Genomic DNA, 16,113 nt, shown 5'->3' on the forward strand with positions numbered 1-16,113 from the left:
ACGGGCAAAGATCCATTTCACACATGGTGGACTTCCCACACGGCAAGTGTGGATACTGTGATTTCACAGAAGACAATTGCTGAGGATTGTGTTTTCAGTAAGTCCTCGTCCTTGTGCTGCTGTGGATCTGAAAAAGTGTGTCTTAAACCACCAGCATTCTTACCTTTCTGCTGTCCTGCATCATCTGGCACAGCTCATCCATGAATCAAAGTCACCTGTGTGCGGTGAGAGAGTAAGAGCAGAATATCAGTGACATAGCACATCAGATGACTACGTTGTTCCTAAAGCTGTCAGAACTCTGTGCCTGTGTCTGGTTCCTTGTATCCTTTAGGACAGTTTGGAAGTTCGGTGGAATCATTAACTTTTACGATCGCGAGGAAGATAGGGAGGGCAATTTGTTTTTCAGACTATTTATTGAATCAAGGGTTGGGAAGAGCAATGATCTCTATCCAGAGGAAGTGGTGATTGGATCAGGAAAGCGAGTATTATTTATTTCTTCCCTGTTTACTCGCAGTCCAAATACTAGGTCCGGTATGTGGCCAGCTTTGTGTGTAGTTCCAGTGACCAGTTCGGAAAATTAGCTTGCTGCCTTGGTGAATACAAGGGTATGAACCAGTTTGTGTGTGTGTGTGCGCCTACGTGGGTATTTAAAACCACTGATTAATCGATTTAGATTAATAGATGTATGGTTTCAAATGGTTTTATTCTCTTCTACACCTGAGACTGGTTGAATGTATTGTGGCTCCGCATCCTCATTCCTTGACTCTGATTTCCGGTTGAAATGCGCATTTGGTAGAAATGAGCTGTGTCATCAAAATCCCAGTAGTGCTTTCCAGCCACCTCTCCTTGCGGCAGGAAAGCCTGGAGCCTCATCAGTTATTAGATGATGCCTGGTGATGGCCGAAACGGGGACATAACAACAGAATGAACTAGTGCCATGTTATGTATTTGTAAAACGGGTGAGGACAAGAGAAATTCAGCGTTCTGTTACTCCTCTTGCTAAGTACAGACAATAAATGTGATATCTCCGAGATAACGGAGTGGAAGGGCAGGTTTTTCACATACACTCCTAAACGGGCTTTAGTAAAACAGCATACTGTTTTTTGTGAAAAAATGTACTCCTAGTTTTATTCTTTTTTACTTTTAAAAGATCAGCGGTAACTGAAGTGTGCAGACATTTTGCAATGATAATTTATCTTTTCTGTTTTGTTATATTATATTATATTATACTGATAGATATCCATGCATTTTTCATTTCTGAAATAAAGCTTTTTTCTCCATCCAGAATTTATGCAACCTTTTTATCTATTTAATTACTTTTATTAATTTTATTAATCGCTTTATTACTTTTTCTGAAGCTCAAAGGAGGAAAATCATTGGAAGAATATTTTGAAACGGGAAGAATCCCTTTTTAAAGCCGCTTGGTGGTGCTATTGACCAAGGCGGCGCTGAAACAGAAGTGTGCGTCCAGTAAACCCGGCAGTTCAGCCAGACAGTATCGGTCAGGGACGCCGGAGCGCAGACACCACGGCATTACTTTGCAAGGAATGACGGACTGAACAATGTTTAGCGCGTTCGGAAGCGGCATTATAGCTTTAAGTGTACCACAAGGGATATGCAATAAAATCTACTTTTCCACATTCTGCAATATTTTCGTCTGGAAAATAAGGGGACTTCCTGACAGTTTTGGAGGAGATTTGTGAGACGAATGGCGACGACAAACCTGAAAATCGCATTAACAAGGCAAGTTCTGTGTTTCTGTGTTTCTATCTCTGCACCTTATGTTCTCTCTGAAATGATTCACTATTCTGTACCCGAAGAGATGGAAAATGGGTCCATTGTAGCTAATATTGTAAAGGATCTGGGGCTGGATTTGAGAAAACTGTCTGCTCGTGGGGCCCGGATTGTTTCAGAAGATAGCAAGCAGCACTTTCAATCTGAACGCAGTACAGGGGCTTTGCTAATTGAAGACCGAATAGATCTCCAGGAGATTTGTAGGAAAATTGTCATGTGCACTGTACATTTTCAATTATTACTGGAAAATCCATTGCAATTCTTTTGAGCTGAAGTGGAAATTTATTATATCAATGACCATTCTCCAGTTTTCTCTGAGGACAAATTAATTTTCAAGATCCCGAAAACAATTGATCCTAGATCTCGTTTTCCACTAGAGGGCGCTCAGGATTTTGATGTGGGAAGTAACAGCCTCCAGAATTATACTATCATTCCTCCTAATGAATATTTTAACGGGATCAAAATGATGGTGATAAATACTTAGAGCTAGTATTGGAAAAATCATTGGACAGAGAGGAGCAGCCTGAGATCAGTTTCATTCTCACTGCTGTAGATGGTGGCTCTCCCCCAAGACCCGGTACAGCACAAATACACGTCATGGTTCTGGATGTAAATGATAATGCTCCTATCTTTACTCGGGAGTTGTACAAAGTTAAGATTTTGGAAGACAGCCCAGAAAACTCTATGGTTGCCATGGTCATAGCAACTGAGTTAGATAAAGGACTTTCTGGGGAGATAGTTTATTCATTCGGTCAAAATGCGGGGAAGAGCCATTCAGCATTCAAGATAAACCCTCTGAGTGGTGAAATCCGAATAGTAAAGCTTCTGGATTTTGAACTTACTGAAAAATACGAGATTGGTATTCGAGCCACAGATGGCGGAGGTCTGTCTGCACTCTGCAAAGTCCTTGTGGAAGTTTTGGATGTGAATGACAATCCCCCTGAAAAAAGAAAAGGAGTACTTGTGGCATCTTAGAGACTAACAAATGTATTTGAGCATAAGCTTTCGTGAGCTACAGCTCATCGCTCATGAGCCTCATACCAGAAAACTCATCTCCTGAGACAGTGGTGGCCCTTTTCAGCATTAAGGATCTCGACTCCGGGGAAAATGGGAGAACATCTTGTTCTATTGAAGATCAACTGCCTTTTGCTCTAAAACCAGCTTTCAAGAATTATTATGAACTGGTGACAGAAAAACCTCTGGACAGAGAGAAGGATTCACAGTATGTTATAACCATCACCGCTACAGACTCAGGGTCCCCCTCGTCGCTTACTACCACTGAAGCCATTACGATGCAAATATCGGACATCAATTACAATGCCCCTCTGTTTAATCTGGCATTTTGCACCATGTATGTGCATGAGAACAATAATCCAGCTGCATTAATTGGCCCCGTAACTGCTGTTGGTCAGGATTTAGGGCAGAATGCCAACGTGCCATATTCTATAATGCCTGCTCGGAAAGCTGACCAGTCCTTATATTCCTACATATCTATTAATTCTGAAAACGGAAATATATATGTTCTACGGCCACTGGACTATGAGCTTATAACAAATATCGATGTCCTAGTACAAGCTTCAGACTTTAGCTCTCCTCCATTAAGCACAAATGTCACAGTCCATGTAATCATTACTGACGAAAATGACAACTCTCCAGTTATTTTATTCCCCCCGCAAAACAGCTCTTCTGCCTCAGTTGACTTGGCTCCCAGAACAGCGGAGGCAGGCTGTCTTGTAACTAAGGTGGTGGCTGTAGATGGAGAGTCTGGTCAGAAGCCTTGGCTTTCCTACCAACTCTTCGGGGCAACTGATTCTGGTCTATTCATGGTGGGGCTTTAAAATGGGGAAATAAGATCCACCAAGCCAATAACTGAGCGAGACTCTTCCAGGCAGAAACTCACCATCCTTGTTAGCGACAATGGACGACCGCCTCTTTCCACTACTGCGGTGCTGAATATCCTTCTGGTGGAGGGTACATATGCCACTCACTGACTCGACTCAGGAGGAGGAAAACGGCAGTACATTAACTATGTATTTAGCAATTTCATTGGCTTTAATTTCATTTCTCTTCCTGGTTGCGCTAATGAATCTCATAGTTAAATTATGTAACAAAAAACAATTTAAGGAGAATTACATGTCAACCTCTGGTATGGTTTATGGAGATTGTAACTTTCTGAGTAACTTGGTTGATGTAAGTGATACGGGAACTCTGTCCCACACTTGTCTTTATGAAGTCTGTTTAACAACTGGTTCGGGTAACAGCGAATTCAAGTTTCTGAAACCGCCATTCCCAGTCTCCCAGCTCAGCACTGTAATATAGAAGGGAATGTTGAGACAGAAGCGGATTTTCAAAATATTCTTAACCCCAGTAAGGAGGTGGACTCAGAAAATCATATGAATATACGTTGATATTATTTTTCATTGTTTTTCTTTAAATCTTGTTATATGTGTTTATGAAGTGGGTTGATGTTTTTCACACAAAATGATACTAAAGTTTTATCCAGGACAGTAGTGTCATTTGACACTGTATAAGAAGTTAAAGGAACTACATAACTGAGAGAAACAGAATTTGGTCCGTAAGGGTGATTAGGATGACTTGTTGAGTTTCCGTTTGTCTGTTTGTTTGAAACTTCTGGAAAGTGTATATGCGCTGTAACACAATATTTACCTTTTATGCTTAGCAAAGGTAAAGGGTTAATTACAAAGCATGGTGTACTGGACTGTTTATTTGGATAAATACTTTTCTGATTCCTTTATAACATTTCTGAATATCTTTGTAGAATTAACAGGGTTCCGAAACCCTTCTCCTTCATAAACTTCGCTTAGTTAAATTTAGCAGTCACATCGAATTTAATAAAATGTAATTGTACACAATGTGACAGTCACATACCTTCAATGATGATATACTAAATGAAATGTAGTTTTCAGGCTGCTTCCAGATGCTAAAGGGAAGAGATTCGCGCTTCTTTTGATAGAGTGATTCACATTGTTTTACTAAATCAGTTTTACTTGTGTGTGTTTGCTTAACAACTTCAGTGTGATATTTTGTTGCCACAGGAAATAAATGTTAGGAAAAATAGTTTTAATCCAACCAATGTAGTACTATATGACTATTCTACCATCATCATACAATTTAGTGAACTACTTTTCAGATTTTTTTCGATACATACACCATAATATTTTATACTTGCGCATGCAGATAATGGCGCTGCTTGCTGTAGCATGTTTTGTCTTGTTAGCAATTTATCGGATGATCCGATGACATATATGATCTATATCTGTATCTGTTGATTAACAATTTTTAAGAAAAAAGTGTGACAAGGTAATGGGGAAATCCGTGAGAGCCGTATACTCCACTATGGTATTTCAACTCATAATTGGAAGCGGCAATTGTCTTTGAGCAATAAACGAAAGGAGAATTAAATTCTACACAAGAAAAGTGTCGTTGGGATGAGATTTCTCTGCTGAGGAGATTAATAAATTAGAACCAGAGCTCTACCTCTTGTGCATTATCTTCCGAGTGTCTCCTTGAGTAATAAAGTAATCTTCCCTCAAATTATTTAACCGTTTGTAATGCTGCCTCCATTGACTCTAGAGCCTGAGTACCAACCTCAGGAAAGATTGTTCTGAACCAGGGCACAAACCTCAAATTGGATGTGAGTTCAGATTTCACCAACCAACTATCAAGTGTAAAGCCTCAGGCACTATAACAGCCTTAACATGGAGTCACAGACAGTCCCCTTGGGTACTCCAGTCTGTCCAGCTAGCCAGGTGATCTTACCTCTGTGATAGATGGTTGCTTACACCAAGAATCATAGCAGTATTTAGGTTGCTTCCACTCACAAAGGACCAGTCACTTACCCATGGTAAATTGCACCTTAGATCTTACTCAAAAGACAAAGCTTGTAGACATTCCTATAATAAACTATATAAAGATGTGTTAAATAAGAAAAGGAAACCAGGGAATATTTACTAGGTGAAAGCAGGTAAACATAGATACACAAATGAGTTATGATCTTAAGTTTCAAAAGCTAACAAAAGATTCTATAATCAGCAAGTTCTATATGTCCTTTCTGGCTAGCGCAGGCTAAGCGGCTGGGGATCTCACACATATGCCTAGAAACACTTTGCCCCTCAAAGTCCAAGCAGCATAACAATGACTTGTCCTTCCTTGTTAGGGGGTTTTTATCCCTCTCCAGCCCTGTGCTCTGAGCTACAAACTCAGCTGCTGGGAGTCCACTTCCATGACTCATTTTAGGGGGCAGGAAAACAGAACAAATCTGTTGTCCTCTTGTTGATGGTACCTACAGAAATTCCAGTTGCAATGTCCCACCATAGTCTGTCTGATAGCTACAGACATTTCCTTTTGGGAAGGATATAACACCTTCTGTTGTAGATCAGTCTTTCATATTAATTAATGTCTGTCTTCTGTTTGGTTATTAACACAGTCACAGAGGTTCACGATACAACCGCTCAAATATTACCTTACAATGTGGACTACAGATGTTATAAGTGAGATTAATGCATGCAGCAGCTCACAAGCATTAAATCAAGTCTAAACATACTTAGAATTCTAATACCTATTTTAACAGCACTAACACACAGGTTAGCCAGATTGATTCCAGCTATGTGTTTGTCGGTGTTCAGTTGAGATCTAGGGACTCTGGCATGAGCGGTCACACTGTTTACATCCCTTATTACACAAATTGATATTGGTGACTACTGAGTACTTGGAAAATCAAAAGGTAGAAATTTAACCCCAAAAATCCAGTTAATACAAACGTTGAAGAAACTAATTACCCACTGATCACTCCACCATTTAGTAATTTATTACTTGACAATGAAAATATCCAATGTAAGAGTCCTGGAGCAAATGTTTAAGTAGCCTGTAAAATAGTGATAAACGTGAAAAGATGTTATCACACCGGAATAAGTATGTTGCTGTTGTATTTGCTATTTGAAATTCCAATGAAGTGGCGTGGAGGTTTAGGGGCAGACTGTGTGCTCCCTCCATTCCCCGTGTGCCACCCGAGTGGAAGCCGAAGCCCCCGACAGACCTCAATAGCTATACGTGTCTGCCCGTAGCTGCGAGGCGGGGATCCTGCCTCCGGCAGAAAGGAAGTCACCCAAACCCAATTAATTCTGGTTATCTCCAACTATTCTATAGTTTCCAGCGGACAGAGATTAAAGTAAGCTGGAGGGCAGGAGAGGGTGAACAGAATGCCCCTGGCTTGTGTAAGCAGCTCTCCCTCACAACTGTCCCTCGTCCTTGGCTGGTGATAGGAACCTGATTCAATCTATCTGATTAATTGCTAGGGTACCATGCTTAGCAGGCACAAGTTAAATATTCCCAAGTAGCTCTATCCTGAGCCTGGATTGATCTAGAGAAGAGAATCAGATAGCCATAACAGGTCCCTTGACTGATCCCGGCTCTGCTGCTCCCAGCGGAAGCTGGGTAGCAGAGAGTCTGCCCTTTAAAACGGTGAAAGCTACAGAAAATATATGATAGAACAGAATCTGTTATAGGACAACATTTTGATTTGTTTCCATGGCTGAGGCATTAGCATTTCTCTAAAAGAAAGAGAGATCTGGAAGAGTATTCTGAGAATGTGCATCAAAATAAGCAACATTTAAAATTTCTGCTTGTATAATTTGCTTACCGATGAAGATGGAGCATTTCAAACTTGATTAGGATAAACCTAGACATCTGGGTTCACATCGGTCAGTAATATGTAAATAAATCTGTTTTTCCTTTCTACATAAAATAATAATAATAATAATCAGGAAAACTCGCTCCTTTTATGCAATATTTCAATTTTTTCTGTGTGGTGCCTCAAATCAGTACGTTCATTCGAGTACTGAAAAGGGGGAATGGGGCTGGAGGGAACAGAAGCTGCTATGAGGGGAAATGGAGAGCCAAATCCTGAAGTCTAGTTCCTAATGAAGCAAGTCTTTGTGTACTTATTGCCAAATTCTAGTCGCATTCCGATTATCTGGAGTTTGTTAACCCTTGAATATCTCTATTTCTCTTCAGCAAAGTGTCAGGAGGGAGGGATCCTCACAATACAACAAAAATTACACTTTGGTCGCTGTACGTATGCTGTCAAAGAGATAAAACTGTGTTAGATGATTTAACGATATTGGCACAAATACTAAAAATATTAATAGAACGTACTTACTCAATTTCAATCAGCTCTTTTTCAAGGAAAATGCGATTGTCTGTAATGGAATTTAACTGAGCCGAGGACTGAGCAAAATTTAGCAAAAATGGAGTGAGAACCTCTGGATTTGGCCCAGTTATTATATTTAATTAGTTTTCTGTTTTTACGATAAAGATGGCACTTTGAGACTATATAATTCTGCACTCTACGAAAATGTTCGTATTTTCTCTTTTCATTTTCACCTGTATATGTGATGTTAAATACCATTTTGTGTCACTTTTCAAGACTTCCTTGCATGAGTACAGAATGAAAGAGCGGTATTTCTAAATATTTTCAGAATATTTGCTGTACAAATATTTCCAATGCAGACCTAATTACATTATTCTGCGAAAACCCATCTAAAGTATTATTTATGTAATAACGTTTAGCTTTACTGAAAACAAATCAATATAAATCACGAAAAGAAAAGAACGTTCTCCTGAAAAATAATCGTAGCTTCCAGTACTTCGCAATGTTCCGTTGATGCTCTGAGCGGCGCTGTTCGCCCGTTAAGGAGAGAAATGAAAATCCAGTTCAACCAACTCTTTCCCCTTATACACACCGCACAAGCAGAGATGGATCGACCACACATAACAGTGTTTGGTTATGAAAAGGGAATATAGGGACTGTATTTTGCCTTTGAGCTATTTTTACATTTTTCCAAACTTCTTGTGAGGTATGCATTAAATAATAAACATAATCTCGATTACTACAGTATTCGCCTAAACAGAAGTCAGAGGCATCTTCACTCCTATGGCAGACAAAGTGTCTGGAATTGCAAAGGGCGAGTTCTGCTTTATTTTCTTATTATTACAATTCTGGAAACAGTTTATGGGAAGATTCGCTATTAGATTCTTGAAGAAAGTCAGAAAGATTCTTTCGTGGGAAATATTGAAAAGAATCTGGGGCTGGGTATAAAGGCTGAGCCCATGGTGAAGTGGACAACGAGCTGAAGTGGAAATCTAGGACATTAGTGATAAAGCGTCCAGCTACCGGAGAGACAAACTTTTGTTAGAAATCAATGAGCTCAGGGCTCCGGGGACGCACTTTTTTCTACACAATGCCAGGATCGGGAGGTGGGATCCAACTCACTACAGAGCTGCAATATACATTTCAACCTGGATGTAAGGACACACGCTGGTGGCGCGAAGTATTCCGAACCGGTTTTGGAGAAATCCCTGGACCAAGAGGAGCAAAGTCTTCACCATCTCACAGTTGCAGGTCAGTTATAGCTCCGATCCAGGTTATTGTTCTAGATGCAAACGACAACCAGCCTGTGTTTAACCAGTCCATATATAAAACATATGTGATGGAAAACGTGCAAGAAGGAACCTTGGTAATTAGACTTTTGGAGACTGACAAAGGCGAGGGAGCGAACAGAGTGTTTAAACTACTTCTTCGGGGAAGCATCTGAGGGAATGCACAGGATTTTCCACTGTAATTCCACCACGGAAGAAGTAAGAAATATTGGAACATGGATTATGAGGAAGCTCAGCTGTATAAAATAGAGGTAAACGCTAAGGAAAGTCGCGGACGGGGGATTATTGTAAAGTAATTATATATGCTATTGAGGAAAATTATGTCACTTCAACGCCTGAAGCGTTCTCTCTCTTTACCTCTGTCTCAGAAGATATTTCAACTGGTTCAGGAATCGCGATTTTTAATATAAACAATCAAGGTTCAGGGAGAAATGGTCAAGTAACACTTCCATCCCAGAGAATTTCCCGCTTCAGACACAGAGATCATTTGATAATTATTACAAATTGGTGATTCACAGAGTCCTGAACAGGGAGCAGGTCTCAGATTAAAAATGTAACAATCACAGGCACAGACTCCTCCATTCACTGTAACCAAGACAAGTAACATAACAATTTCAGGAAAAAATGACAATCCACCTTTGTTTAGCAGTGAGTCCTGCCTCACTTATTACCCGGAAAACAATCTGAAATGAAACTCTGTTTCTTTCTGTGGAGGCACTGTGACTAGAAGGAGAATGCCAGTCACTCCTAAATTGTTGATAGTGGTTTTCATGAAATTCCTAATATATCCTACCTCTCCATTAACTCAGAAACTCTGTTTCTGCACTCTGCGCTCCTTCAATTACGAACAGGTCTGGAAGATTCGGTTCCAGCGCAGGCTCAATATGGAGGTACCCCATCTCTCAGCAGTAATGTCTCCGTCACTCTTTCTATATTGGACAATACCGCGGGAACTTTGTACTCTTCCATTCCCACCGATGGCTCCACGGGAGTGGAGTTGGCCCCTCGCTCCTCCGAGCCGGGTTACCTGGTCACTAAGGTGGTGGCGGTGGATTCAGACTCCGGGCAGAACGCGTGGCTCTCCTACCAGCTGCTGAAGGCTACAGAGCCGGGGCTCTTCTCTGTGGGACTCCACAGCGGAGAGATCAGGACAGCGCGCTCCTTTGTAGACAAAGATGCGCTCAAGCAAAGTCTGGTGGTTTTAGTGAAGGACAACGGGCAGCCCCTCTCTCTGCCACGGCCACTGTCACGGTGGTGGTCATAGATTCATAGAGTTTAAGGCTAGACGGCATCACCAGATCACCTGGTCTGAACTCCCATACATCATCGCCCCATACCCACACTCTAAATCCAACTGAAAGTAGACCGAAGTACTCTGAAACCTTACAGCTCACAGGAGACAAGACTATTATGTGCCACAGGCAGACACTAGGAGGGACTGAGGTGCATCAGTGCCTGAGGCCCTGCAGTGGCGGAGAAATGATTCTGTCAAGAGACCTGAACCCATATGCTGCAGAGGAAGAAAAACAAAAACCAAAAGAAACCAACCACCAAGGTCACTGCTAATCTGACCTGGGGGAAAAGTCTTTCTCCACTCTACAAAAGAAGATCAGTTAGACCCTGAGTACGTACTTCAGCAAGAACAAGCCAACCAAGGACCTAAGAGAGTGAATGCTTGGTGACACATCCTCCTCCAATGTCCCATCTTCAGTTGTGGCCATCTCTGATGCTTCAGAGAAAGGAGAGAGAGAGAGCAGGAGAAAAAAACAGAATATATTTGGCCTTTGTGTGTGTGTGGATCCCTCCCTGACCCCTGCAGTTGGTGGTCTAAAACCCTGAATTATGGTCTTTTAGGAACATAAGGCACGAACAGAAAGTGAGCCCCTGGGGTGCTGAGCCCTGTCCCCTACCATCACAAGCAGTCCCATCATACAGTTGCACTTATAAATTTGCTTATCTCTTAAAACTAATTTAAGTTGTTTGCCCTCACTGATAGCATCCTCAAAATCCTTCCCGATTTAAGCAGCCTTTCAGCTCCTGCAGACACCTAGTCCAATTTCACCTCCTATTTGGGGATGTGATGGCGTCTGTTTCCTGCTTGTTTTTTATCTTTATAATAGTGCTACTGGTCCTCAGACTCTGCAGATGGAGGGACTTTCAGCTATCTGACTTCTCCGGTGTGACTTTTAGTGGAGTTCCCATGTCCTAGTACATAGTATAGAGGGAATCAGAGCTTTTCTTCACACAAATTATGATCCCGATGAGTCTGTAACTGGCGAATTTAAAATGGTTCGGTTTAGTTTGCCGAGGCAAGTAACTCAAACGATTCCCTTAAAAAAAAAAAAAAAAAAACCAAGAAAATTATCAAAGGGATTCAAACAGGTCTGAGAAAAGTTTGAAGAACTCTAACGAAGAACATTTAATTAATCGGATTAGTCCCTCGCATGTGTATATTTTGTGCTAATGACGATTTAGAATGTATTTTGTTATTTATGTTTACATATTATGTGGAAATTAAATATGAACATTTTAGACCTATGCACATACATTTACATCTTGTAACATTAGTAATTTTAAATGTTTTTTGATTAGCCAATGTTTTTTTTCTACTTTCAGATGAGTGTGGGCTTATTTCTGTACATCATGTAATCTAATTTTAAGTAACTGAGGTTAAATTAAAAAGTGTATTTATTGATGAACAAACTCTTCGTTTCTCCTTTCATTAATTTCTTGGTGACACCTCTCCCATTATCTAATTTATTCCAGTGAATTTATTAATCTGTATGCACATTTTAAGAAGTGAAATACTTCTACTACTTCAAAATGTTACTGTCAAACATTGTGAAGTATAATAAGTGACAGTATTTAAAGAATAATAATGCCAAATATAATGCTAAAGTGCATTTGTAATATCTATAGTCAAAAGATGGTAATGGAAGTAATGCTTTTACAAATTTATATAATTATAACGAAGCATCCTTTCATTCTAAAACACAAGGGTATTTCCACTGTATTGAAAAATCTGTATTCCCTTAAAATATGGGCTCATATGTGAAATGACTTTACAGAGACAAATTCATTCACCGATGCAATTTCTTTTAGGTCAAGAGTTCTAGGAGATGAATTAAATTGTCATTGGTATGGCCTAGTAAATGAAGCACTGGACTTGTACTGGGGTTTACTCTCAGCTCTGCCCCTCGCCAGATGGGTGACCTTGGGCAAATAACTTCATCTCTGTGTGCCTCAATTTCCTCATCTGTAAAGTGGGGATAATTATACTAAACCCATCTGTAAAGCACTTTGAAATCTACTTATTAAAAGTCCCGTATAAGAACTAGGTATTATGACTATTTTAATGGTTTTTTTTATGTGTAGTATCCCAACAATCTCATGCTTCAACATATGTCCACATTAGTCTATGTAATTTATGGAAGAAATCTTCTTTTCTTATTTCTGGCTATTAATATATGAACGTCTATAGGCATTCTATTGTTGGAAGTGTTTTTAACACACAATTCAATCAATTTAAGGGATTTATACTTCACATTTTAATAGATATCATGTAGATAGTAATTTTATTAAGAAGTGACATATGTCAGCAAAAAGCATAAAGTATATCATATTTCATTATACAGGTTCCCCTCTCACACTGAGATTTGATGTCTTTCTAAAAGATATATTCTGATTCAGTCATAATCAGACTGTAGAGTGTTCCATTACATTGTAGAGAATAATAATTATATATAGATATAGATATATATTCACATATGTATGCATGACAGTTCACATAGCATAATGTAACAATACGTTTAATTACATATCTAGCGCTTTAAAATGACTGAACAATTGAAATGTCAGTATTAAAAAACAAAACAGACCGTTCACAATGGAGTATTCTGCGGTCATTGATATAGACTCTGAGTGTCGCTGTTCGCTAACTATGTACAAACAGTCTAATACGAAATAGAGCAAACCCATTTAACAGCAAAGACAGAGAAGCCGCAGGATGCAAGGTCTGAATAGAAAAAGAGGACCTTGCTGATTGAATCTAGCCCTTACATAGGATGCCGTAATGAAGATTTGGTCCGAGACAACAGCATACAAATTCCTGATTCCTAATCACTGCAGAGATCGGTAAGAGAACTGGAAGGCAGCTCTTCATCCGTTTTGAAATGGCGGACACACTGAGCAGACAGGATTTCAAAAGGCGAGTCTTGTGTTGCTGTATCTTGGTCACTGTTTGGGAGGCAGTTTCGGGACAGATTCGCTATTCGATTCCTGAGGAAATGGAGATAGGATCCTTCGTGGGGAACATCGCAAAGGACCTGGGACTGGATCTAAAGGAGCTCTCAGACCGCGGAGTCAGCCTTGTTGCCAGAGGTAGGACACAATATTTTGGTTTGAATTTGAAAAACGGCCATTTATTTGTCAACGAAAGGATGGACAGAGAGCAGATCTGTGGTCATATTGCAAAATGTGTGCTAAATATTGAGGTGCTTGCGGAAAATCCAGTGAAGCTTTACAGAGGCGAGGTGGAAATAAAGGATATAAATGATAACTCGCCCAGTTTCCCAGAAAATGAAAGCGCGTTAGAAATCAGCGAGTATACTGCAAGAGGCACACGTTTCCCATTAGAAAAAGCTCATGACCCTGACGTAGGACTGAATTCGCTACAAAATTACAAATGTAGCCAAGACAGCTATTTTATCCTGAATGTAGAAACCGGAGATGACGGTGTAAAATACCCGGAATTAATATTGGAGACATCTTTGGATAGAGAACAACAAGCCGTTCATAATTTGATCCTCACCGCCACTGACGGTGGGGATCCTGTAAAAACAGGATCAACAATAATCCGTATTGTGGTGTTGGATGGAAACGACAATGCCCCAGAATTTACGCAATCGGTGTATAAAGTGAGTGTAAAGGAAGACATTCCTGTGGGTAGTGTGGTGCTCCGGGTAACAGCCTCGGACAGGGATGAAGGCATAAACGCACAGATCAAGTATTCGTTTCTCAAAATCTCAGAACGGTTTGACAAAAAATTTAAATTGGATCCTGAAACTGGGGACATCCAAGTAACGGCAAAGCTTGATTTTGAAGAATTAGCATTTTATGAATTTGACATACAAGCGAGGGACGAAGGCGGGCTATCAGCCCACTGCAAAGTTCTGATAGAGGTTGCTGACGTTAATAATCATATCCCCGGGATCACCGTCACATCTGCTTTCAGTCCCATTGCCGAAGATTCCCTCTTAGGTGCAGTGATTGCTATTCTTAATGTGCATGATCGAGATTCTAGGGAGAATGGTGAGGTCACTTGTTCTATAATTCCAGAAAACCTCCCATTCAAATTAGAGAGGTCATTTGATAATTTTTACACTATGGTGACTGATAGAGCTTTGGACAGGGAGCAAGTCTCCGAATACAATATCACTGTTATAGCCACAGACCGAGGGATTCCTCCTCTCAGCTCAAACAAAACTGTCTTTATAGAAATTTTGGATAAAAATGACAACCGGCCTGTCTTTGATCAAAAATATTACACGGCCTATATCCCAGAAAATAGCACCCCAGGTGTTTCTGTATTTCATATGAAGGCAAGTGATGTGGACTGGAGGGAGAACGCCAGAGTCACTTACTCCATTATTGAAGGAGACAGAAGCGAAGTGCCTTTGTCCTCCTACATTTCTATTAACTCCGAGACTGGGGCTCTCTACGCTCTGCGCTCCTTCGATTACGAACAGTTCCGGGAGATTCGGTTCCAAGTGCAGGCTCAGGATGGGGGTTCCCCACCTCTCAGCAGTAATGTCTCCGTCACTCTCTTTATACTGGATCAGAATGACAACAGCCCGCACATCTTACACCCCTCCTTTCCCACCGATGGCTCCACGGGAGTGGAGTTGGCCCCTCTCTCCTCCGAGCCGGGTTACCTGGTCACTAAGGTGGTGGCGGTGGATGCAGACTCCGGGCAGAACGCCTGGCTCTCCTACCAGCTGCTGAAGGCTACAGAGCCGGGGCTCTTCTCTGTAGGACTCCACAGCGGAGAGATCAGGACAGCACGCTACTTTGTAGACAAAGATGCGCTCAAGCAAATTCTGGTGGTTTTAGTGAAGGACAACGGGCAGCCTCCTCTCTCTGCCACGGCCACCGTCACGGTGGTGGTGGCTGACAGCATCCCCGAAATCCTCTCCGATTTAAGCAGCCTCTCAGCTCCTGCCGACCCCCAGTCCAGCCTCACCTTGTATTTGGTGATCGCTGTGGCTTCCGTTTCCTGCTTGTTCTTTACCTTTATCCTAGTGTTACTGGCCCTGAGGCTTCGCAGGTGGAGAAACTCGCAGCTGTTTGACTCCTCGAGTGTGACTTTCAGTGGAGTTCCCGTCTCACAGTTTGTGGGGATTGATGGAGTCAGAGCTTTTCTTCACACTTCTGCCCAGGAGACTGTCCTATATAAGGACTGTGGATTAAAGGAATTCTGCTTTCAAGGGGGAAGTGCTTCAAACACTCTTACGGGTATTAATTCTGCTGTCAACAAGCAGACTGAATCGTCTGATGAAGAAACAAGTACCAGAAATGCTCTCGACATCTTCTTGGAGGTGAGTGTACTCGGCTGAATTCGATATTTCTTTGATCTCTGAGTAAAACACTTCAGTTACCATATTTCCATTATATTTTGTAGTCTTTTTGTCTAATCGTATTTGTAATGATATTTTAAAAGGAAGAAAGAGCGTTTTATTGAGTACACATGTTAAAAATAAGTTTATGGAAACAAAGATTTCAAATCAAATTCTGTTTACAGAAAAATGTGGCTTAATATTTAAAAATGGAGGAGGGTTGGATTGATTGACTCTCAGAGAAAAA

General features: G+C 40.8%; 2 protein-coding genes and 1 pseudogene across 5 annotated transcripts in view; all 3 read left to right on the forward strand.

Annotated features, from left to right (window-relative positions):
• The window catches only part of LOC141992118 (protocadherin beta-1-like), a 45,846-nt gene extending 41,713 nt beyond the window's left edge, over positions 1 to 4,133 (forward strand). For 3 of the 4 annotated variants that reach the window (XM_074960795.1, XM_074960796.1, XM_074960798.1), the window contains one exon: positions 1,359 to 4,133. In XM_074960795.1, coding sequence (XP_074816896.1) covers positions 1,359 to 1,415 — 57 coding nt within the window. In that variant the 3' untranslated portion in view covers positions 1,416 to 4,133. The remainder of the gene's footprint in view (positions 1 to 1,358) is intronic. The other variant, XM_074960797.1, reaches the window with a different exon arrangement.
• On the forward strand, positions 1,709 to 4,113 carry LOC141992120 (protocadherin beta-1-like; annotated as a pseudogene).
• Positions 4,134 to 13,424: 9,291 nt separating the features above from the next.
• On the forward strand, positions 13,425 to 15,866 carry LOC141992670 (protocadherin gamma-A10-like). The gene has a single exon (XM_074962003.1). The coding sequence runs from the start codon at positions 13,425 to 13,427 to the stop codon at positions 15,864 to 15,866; it is 2,442 nt and encodes an 813-aa protein (XP_074818104.1).
• The last annotated feature ends 247 nt before the right edge of the window (positions 15,867 to 16,113 follow it).

This window comes from Natator depressus, chromosome 8 (genome assembly GCF_965152275.1).
Source record: "Natator depressus isolate rNatDep1 chromosome 8, rNatDep2.hap1, whole genome shotgun sequence".
In the NCBI taxonomy this organism is placed as follows: domain Eukaryota; kingdom Metazoa; phylum Chordata; order Testudines; family Cheloniidae; genus Natator; species Natator depressus.